The 8,164-nt window shown below is 35.4% G+C and overlaps 2 protein-coding genes across 2 annotated transcripts; both read right to left on the bottom strand.

Moving 5' to 3' along the window:
• On the bottom strand, positions 1,047–3,318 carry LOC104782993. The gene is made up of 2 exons (XM_010508069.2): positions 3,100–3,318; positions 1,047–2,870 (listed from the first exon to the last, which is right to left on the bottom strand). The coding sequence occupies exon 2, from the start codon at positions 2,861–2,863 to the stop codon at positions 1,346–1,348; it is 1,518 nt and encodes a 505-aa protein (XP_010506371.1). The 5' UTR covers positions 2,864–2,870; positions 3,100–3,318; the 3' UTR covers positions 1,047–1,345.
• Positions 4,306–7,876, bottom strand: LOC104782995 (beta-glucosidase 28). Its single transcript, XM_019245081.1, has 12 exons — positions 7,317–7,876; positions 6,995–7,050; positions 6,793–6,868; positions 6,607–6,684; positions 6,370–6,457; positions 5,989–6,244; positions 5,766–5,884; positions 5,453–5,670; positions 5,323–5,357; positions 5,102–5,204; positions 4,896–5,004; positions 4,306–4,808 (listed from the first exon to the last, which is right to left on the bottom strand). The coding sequence occupies exons 1-12, from the start codon at positions 7,342–7,344 to the stop codon at positions 4,400–4,402; spliced, it is 1,575 nt and encodes a 524-aa protein (XP_019100626.1). The 5' UTR covers positions 7,345–7,876; the 3' UTR covers positions 4,306–4,399.

Genomic DNA, 8,164 nt, shown 5'->3' with positions numbered 1-8,164 from the left:
AAAAAAAAAAAAAAAAAAAAAACCTAGAATATAGAAATCAATGTAGAGATCAAACCCTAGAAGAAGTTGAGATTTCAGAATACGCTTCCAAAAAAGCACCTGCGAGAGACAGAAGGAGAAGAAGAAGAAGAAACGAGTTAGTAGAAAAAAAAAACAGAGGAAGAAACACAAAAACCAATCACCGATAGATCAAAGCCACTGCTGCAAATTTAGAAACCCAAACCCTAGAAAGAAAGAACGAAAGAAGAAAAATCAGAGACGCATTATTATTTTTATAAGAAGAGAAGAAGAAGAAGAATAACAGAGCTCCGATGCAATTGGATTGAGAGAGAGAGAGAGAGAAAACCCTAGAAAAAGAACTCACCCAGAGGCCGGGGGAGCGATGATTAGATAATAAACTTGCTTTCAAAACACACCTGCAAGAAGAGACGAAGAAACAAAACAAAATTAGAGATGCGACGCGTTAAGAAGAAGAATAACAGAGCGATGCAATTGGTTTGGATTGAGAGAGAGAGAGACAACGATTCGAGATGATCATCGGTATTTGAAAACCCAAAATTAGAGATTCGCCGAAGAATACACAAACGAAGAAGAAGAAGATGATGAACTGTACAATGTTGAGTCGAAGAAGAGACAACAAAAATATACAGTGAAGAAAGAGTGGATTGTGGCTTTATTTATATGATAAATAATATTATTATGACGGTCACGAATCGTGACTCACGATTTCATTCATTAAACTAGGGTTTCAACGGTCACGATTTCCTTTTCCTTTTTTTTCCAACTTTCTTCTTATTGGACTGGGCTGAGTTATTAATGGACCAAATTTAACCAAACAACATTGGACAATTCCTTCACTATATGGGCTGAGTAAGTATTAATGGGCTGGGCTTATTACTCCATCATTATTTATATTTTAGCTTCTAGTAGTATCTTTTATGTGAATGTTGTTTTGTAGAATATATATGATAACAGTCTTCTGACTATGAAGAACCCAATAAACGAGCAATGTGAAATATCACATAAAACAGTTTAGAGCCGTTTTCATACATCAACAAACATCACCCGCCAACTCACAACTTCACCTTTTTTTTTTTTTTTTTTTTAAAACGGTGCAGATTCTTGAACTGAGAATTTTTTAACATGTTATTTGTGTTCCTAACAGTTTAAGTTGTTATGTAAACCAATGACCTTGAATTGTCGAGGCCATGATAGCTCATTATTTATAAATTGTAATCCAGGCGCGTAAAAATTGGCCAGCTCAGCTCAACTTATTCTCTTCTTTAGTTCCTTCTTAACTTTGGCGCACAGAGATACCCAATTCTTAACCGCTTGCAAACCAAGATTAAACCGGACTTGATTTAACCAAGATAGTATGATTTTTCAACCTTTTGTAGCAAGGAAACGAGTGAGCTTTGTTACTTTTTGGTGATGGGTGAGAATTGAGAATGCAGCATTGTTTAATAATGAGCAAAACTCGAGACTGTGGAGTTGGTTGCATCATCGTCCTTGGCTCGGGATTCTCTAGTACAAGAGATCGTTGCAACAGGACCCCCAGTGGAGGTCCAAAAAAACCAGATCGAGACGCGGACGATCCCGTTTGACGCGGACGCGGCGTAGGCCTTTCAGGTAGAGGAGTAGACTCCTCCACCTCAAGAAAATACTGAAAATACTCTTGGCTAACCACAAAATCACGCCTATCAGTCACTACCGTGTCCACAACCTCGTCCTCTTCATCCTCATGCTTTTTCTTGAAAGCATTTAAAGCAGTGAAAAACCCTTCAAGAACAGCTTCCATGCGAGCTGGCTGGAAACCCGTTTTCGGCCTCATGTCCCAACGCTTGATTACATTACCATACGCAAGAAGAAGCTCAGAGAAAAGCTTATACCTTCCTATATCATTTCCAGGATTGCTCTTCATAAAATCAAACTCTGGTTCACAAACTCTCTCCCGCAGAGCATCCAAAAACTCGTCCCCAAACCGCATCACAAACATGGCTGTGAACTTAATAATTCCAAGCTCCTTGCGCATCATGCCTCTTTCAGGGATTACAACTCTAAAAAAAATAGGGTTTGGTGGCACCATGAATATAAGACCATGAGAATGAGAATCATGTATATCGATATCACCCATCATGGCCATTGGAGATTCCATTGGTGGCAAGTATTTGTTCTCGAGGTCAACAAAATACTCATCACAAACTACAAAATCACGCCTATCAGTCTCAACCTTGTTCACTGTCTCGTCTTCCTCCCCATCATCATCTAGCTTTTTCTTGAAAGCAGTGAAACAAGTGTTGAAACCTTCAAGAAGAGCATCCAAACGAGCCGGACTCCAAGTCTTTATTAGAAAACCATACCCACAACAAAGACCAGAGAACAACTCGGACCTTTTATCTCCCTTAAGTAGAAACTTGAACTGAGAATTATCAGTCGAACGCAGAGCACGCTGGAACTCATCCCCATACCGCACCACAAAGTGGGCCACGAACTTCATAATACCAAGCTCCTTGAGCGTCATGCCTGGAGGGATTCCAACTGTAAACGCAATACCTTGGAAGGTAAGAGCCACAACCTCCGTTAAGCCCCTAAAACCGCCTCCGAGACCTTGGCGTGGTGGGAGGAGAGTAGGAGGAGGATGAGGAGGAGACTTGGTGTATTCAGCAATTTTCTGTTTGTACAGAGAGTGGTCAGGACCTGACGGAAACAGAAAGCTGACGTATGGACTATTTACGCCAACAAAGTGGTTCTTCAGCTTCTCCTCCATCTCCAATCCGCCTCTGGCGACAGCAAGTGAAAGTCTCTCCATCATAATACTTCTCAACTCAACATCATCTGGCGGTGGTGGTGGAGTTTGAGTCATTTTTTTCCTACAACCAGCCCGAAGAATAAAAACATATAGAAGCGTTACACGTTTATTTCACCTTTTTTTTTTTTAATATGGATTAGTAATTTATATAATAGGTTTACAAATATTGCCGAAACAAACTCTCTATCAGATCTACACAGAGAGCCTTTAGTTAAAAAGATTTATACGTGGAAATAAATACTCAGAGAAAGAAATCGATCGATCGATCGAGAGAGAAACACCGTACGTACCTCCTTAGCCGTGACGCCGAGAAGAAGCTGATCGGAGAAACAACGACGAAAATGGAGAAATAAGGCGAGGCTTATCCCTAAACTAGCCCTATCCCCAAAACTGGCTTTTAATTATAAATCGAAGAACCGTTCTAGGTTTTCTAATGGGGTTTTTTTTATTTGTGAAAGCAAATGTGCGACATAGCTAGATGACGAACATGCAGCATTCTCTGATCGACACATCGGTTTTTAATGACCGTTCAAAACAAGGAATTAATTTTGCCAAATTGTAAACGATTTCTATTTTAAATGATTTTATTTACTATTTTCCTTTCCTAAAGATTTTGTTTAGAATAAAAAGGAAAAAAAATACTTTCTCGCTTTTATTTTTTTTCTCAAGTTATTTACTTTCTCAAAACCCATTTCTCTTCCACTTCATTCTCCTGCATAATCTCCACGAACGCTTGGTGTGTGTATAAAATCTCAAGGATGGTCTTCTCAACATCGTACATCAATTGTTCTCAGAAATCAGGTCTTTTTCTTCTTCCCGAAGCCAATTAACCACATTCTATTTCTGTTTTTATCTTTAGTATAGCTGCAATAAGGATTCTTTATCAACAAACGAAGGTTTCATACATATGTATATTTGTCCTCCATCTATTTGAAATTATATACCTTTACTCTTGATATCCTTTTTTTTTTTTTTTTTACGTTACGTTTCTGTACTAGATTCCTTTATGAAACACTACTACATGTCTTTGATCTTTAATTTGATTGATTATCTGAAATCGTGTAACTTTTAACAAGTTCTGTTTTTTCATGTATGCAAAGTTGCGTTCGTAGAACATGGCTTTTCTGCATGATGACAAATAGCCCATTTGGTCTGTTTCTCATCAAAATGATCTTTATATCATGTTCATTGATGATGGTTCTCATCCAATTACCAGTGGATGGATCAATCAAAATATTTGACCCTCAATTCAAGGCTTATCATCAAGGATCAATTTATCAATTCAAACCAAAGTAGAGTTCTCCCCTGGTTCTATTACCTTTTTCAGAATCCTCCTCCAAGCAATGTCAAAATGGCATCAACTTTTTAATCAAAACTTTCACTAAAAAAAAATAAAGCTCTTTATTTTCAAAGAAAAATAATGAATTATAAGAACAGAGCAAGAAAAAGAATTATGCATATAGTACCACATTAGTTGTTTAATTGTGTTTATTTCCATTCCATATACATAAATTGTCTTCCTACATTGGCAATTTTGATAACTCGTAAAAAATTTAATGATACCTAAGGGCTACTCAAGAAAAGGTAAAATCACAAATAATTATATGATCCCAACAAGAAACCTAACTGATGATTAAGATTTCCAAGAGCACATCGATCTCTCTCATCATCTTCTTCTTGTCTTCTTGATACGTTCGTCATGAGATAGAGAATCGAACCAACGGATGCCTCGAAACCTTCTGAATCATCGAAAGTCTTATTATACCTTTCCTCACGTGACAGTACATCCCATACTTCCTCCTCCTCTGTTTCTTCATTCCTTACCACCGGTTTGTTGAGAAACTGCTTGAACCAGTTAACCGAAGTTTTGGGATACCGGGTGAGATCGTTGTCGTAGTCTACATAGTACAGACCAAATCTAGTGGAATATCCATACTCCCATTCGAAATTGTCTAGTAAAGACCACACGTAATATCCTCTCACGTCACATCCATCATCTCTGTTATAACAGTAGAATATTTTAATTCTTGTTTACGTTATTAAAAAATCAGATCCGTTTTTGTAAAAATGTTGAAATATAACTTACGTTATAGCTTTGTGGAGCTGTTGTATATGGTCCTCATGGTAGCTCATCCTAAATGTATCATTGAGAATCTCCTCTCGTGATTTTGTACCGTCGTCATAGTCATTGATTCCTGTAAATTTAATTTATCAAATAAATATTTACAAAGAGGGATAATTTGCTCTTTGATAGGAAAAAATAATATATATATATATAGACAAAAATCTTACCGTTCTCTTTTATATAGACGATAGGGTTATCGTATTTATCTTTGATGTAGTTAAGAACTTTTCGTAAACCTTCTGGATGTGATTGGAGTATGCCTCGTTCTTCCTGTGTGTCAAGATCAAAAACAAACCTTAGAACCTTTGGAGGGAAAAAAAAACAGAACTGTCATAAGTGTCATTAGTGTGATTTGTGACTGTTCAAAAATAGTCAAGAAGTTACGTACCCCTGGTCCCAATTGGTGATTACTGTGATTTGTAACTGTTCAAATATAGGCATAATAAAACTAAGTTAGGAATTTAATGAATCTCATACGAAGAAAATAGTCGTACGGATATTAACATTAGCATTCTTACCTGTCCATTTCAGCTGTTGATCGGTTACGAATCGAGGTCGTGCAGGGTCGATGTGTGGAAGGTGAGCAATGTAACGGGCTGTATAGTAGTTAATTCCAATGAAATCAGATGAATTTTTCAACATTTTAGACTGTTCCGGAGTGAAAGAAGGTAATCTGTTTCCGATGTGTTTCTTCATTAATTCTGGATAATCCCCATGAATAACTGGATCTAAATGCCTGATACACACGTTGGAAAAATGTTATGTAAATATCTTACGATTACAACAAATATAACATTACTTGTTTTTACACTTACTTATATAACAACTTACCAATCTAGTTCGATGGCAAGAGCTCGTTTAACGGCTTCGTTATCGGCAGGAGAACTAGAGTCATAAGGCTCAAACCACAAAGGTGATAACACTATCCCAATCTGACCATCTTGTGAAGTCTGTCAAACAAATTATTTTGATTAAATTTATAAGATCAAAAGCAAAGACACTAATCAAATTTAAAATATTTAATAATTAATTTATACTTTTTTTATAAATCCACCTTGTTACATTTTCGGAACTCTTGGACAGCTGCGGCATGAGCAAGAAGAAGGTGATGTGATGCAATGTAAGGCTCGGTAGCTGAATCGCCGGCTTGACACTTACTATTCACCCATTTAGAACATCGTCCAACCGCTTTGTTACCCGCATCGTAGCCCGCAACAGTTACGACATAAGGTTCATTTATAGTAGTCCACATTTTAACTGTGTCTCCAAATTCCTCAAAACATACTCTTGAAAAATTTCGAAAATCTTCTCTGTTTAGAATAATTAAAAATAATAGTTAATTAATATTGATTTCTTTTATGTCTATCTTCATGATATATAATAACCATAGAGTCATTAAAACAAAAATTTATAGAATAATTATAAGTTCACTTACACTATCTGAGGGCTTAAAAAGCCACCATACTCGTCCTCGAGTGCTTGAGGATGGTCCCAATGGTAGAGGGTAATTGATGGTTGAATGCCTGCGTATGTTTGTTCATTAGATCATACAACATATGTAAGATAATTTAACATGCATAATTATCTTTAGCTAATACAAAAATGTAACGCATAATATAGTTATTGTCATTTAGAGAGGTTTGGTATAAGTTTAACTAATTAGTCAACTTACCGTTAGCAACAAGCTCGTCGATGAGAGCCTTATAGAATTGTACACCTTCTTTGTTTACTCCATCTTTTACTTTTCCACCTTCAAAATAATACCAAAAGTTAAGCAGATTCACCAAATTTTTTACATATATTTCAGTTTTAACTAAATGTATATAACAATTTTTTAAAAAAATGTAAATTTACTTACTAGGTATTAATCTAGCCCATGAAATCGAAAATCTGAAAGCGTCCATATTTAAGTCTTTCATCAATTTGACATCATCCTGTGTGTATACAATTTCGGTATATATAATTAGGAAAATAACATAATAGGTCCAAAATATATTTATCGACCTTGACATTAAAAAATAATAAAACAAACAATATCGTTTGTGCACCCACGATTTTACCTTATAACGATGGTAAAAATCGACCGCTACATCTGCATTCTCCATACTGGTCCTTTCTGCATTTGGNGGAAAATAACATAATACAGTAGGTCCAAAATATATATTTATCGACCTTGACAGTAAAAAATAAAATAAAACAAATAATATCGTTTGCGCACCCAAGATTTTTACCTTATAACGATGGTAAAAATCGACCGCTACATCTGCATTCTCCATACTAGTCCTTTCTGCATTTGAAATACAACTATTAGTCATTTATATATAGATACAATTTTAGTACACATTTTAAGATATTTGTACGGAATATAAATTTAAAAGAGACCTGGAAAAGTGTGGCTGAGTAATCCCATATAGTTGGAGACTTCCCACCTTCACTTGTTGCACCTTCGTACTATATAATGGGCAACTTTAATTTTTACCTTTTTAGTAACAGACTAACAGTTACCCTTTTTTTTAATCCAATATTACAAAATACAAACTATATCATTTGAAGGGTGAAGAATAAAAAACCAACGACATCATCTTAACTGTATCAAATTGATATTCGGCTGACTTATATATGGCATGGAAAATTATAAACTCTTGGAATATGAACTTACTTCCACATCAACGGGAATTATATTACGTACGGATTAGATTCCGCATAATTTGTCAACGTCACACAACTTCCATAACGAATTGCATTTTATAATAATAATCCTTTTTTGTTCAAAAAAAAAAAATAATAATAATAATAATAATATTCCTTTTAAAAATCGAATATTACCGACTGAAATATTACCTGAAAAGCCGATGCAGCTGTTCCAAAAACAAAATTATCCGGAAAATCATGACGATCGAGTACTCTAGATGAAGTAATCTTCCTTGACAACCATGAGAGTATTATAAGGAGGATGAAAAAATGCACCTTCATATTATTCTTTTTTTTTTTTTTTGATTTGAATATATGTATTTTCCTCAACTGTTCAAAGCTGAGTTTTGTAGTTGTAACAAACGAAGAGTTTCTCTTCTCATACATATAGGGAGCTTCGTCTCGTGATGTTGTTGTTCTACGTGGAAAGGTATATTTATCCTTATAGTCATATAAGTATGCATCTCAAAAGTAACTACTTAAGATTAAACTATGATTTACCGTAGTAAGAAAATTATGGTAATTAAGAAGAGAATTCA

Source organism: Camelina sativa, chromosome 4 (genome assembly GCF_000633955.1).
Source record: "Camelina sativa cultivar DH55 chromosome 4, Cs, whole genome shotgun sequence".
NCBI classification, from domain to species: domain Eukaryota; kingdom Viridiplantae; phylum Streptophyta; class Magnoliopsida; order Brassicales; family Brassicaceae; genus Camelina; species Camelina sativa.
This window is presented reverse-complemented; position numbering and strand designations above follow the sequence as displayed.

Coding starts and splice junctions, on each gene's coding strand:
- LOC104782993 (XM_010508069.2), bottom strand. CDS start 2,863: ATGACTCAAACTCCACCACCACCGCCAGATGATGTTGAGTTGAGAAGT.
- LOC104782995 (XM_019245081.1), bottom strand. CDS start 7,344: ATGGGATTACTCAGCCACACTTTTCCAG. Junction 6,245..6,369: donor TTTTTAAGCCCTCAGATAGT/GTAAGTGAACTT, acceptor TATTCTAAACAG/AGAAGATTTTCGAAATTTTT. Junction 5,671..5,765: donor CTTGCCATCGAACTAGATTG/GTAAGTTGTTAT, acceptor CGTGTGTATCAG/GCATTTAGATCCAGTTATTC.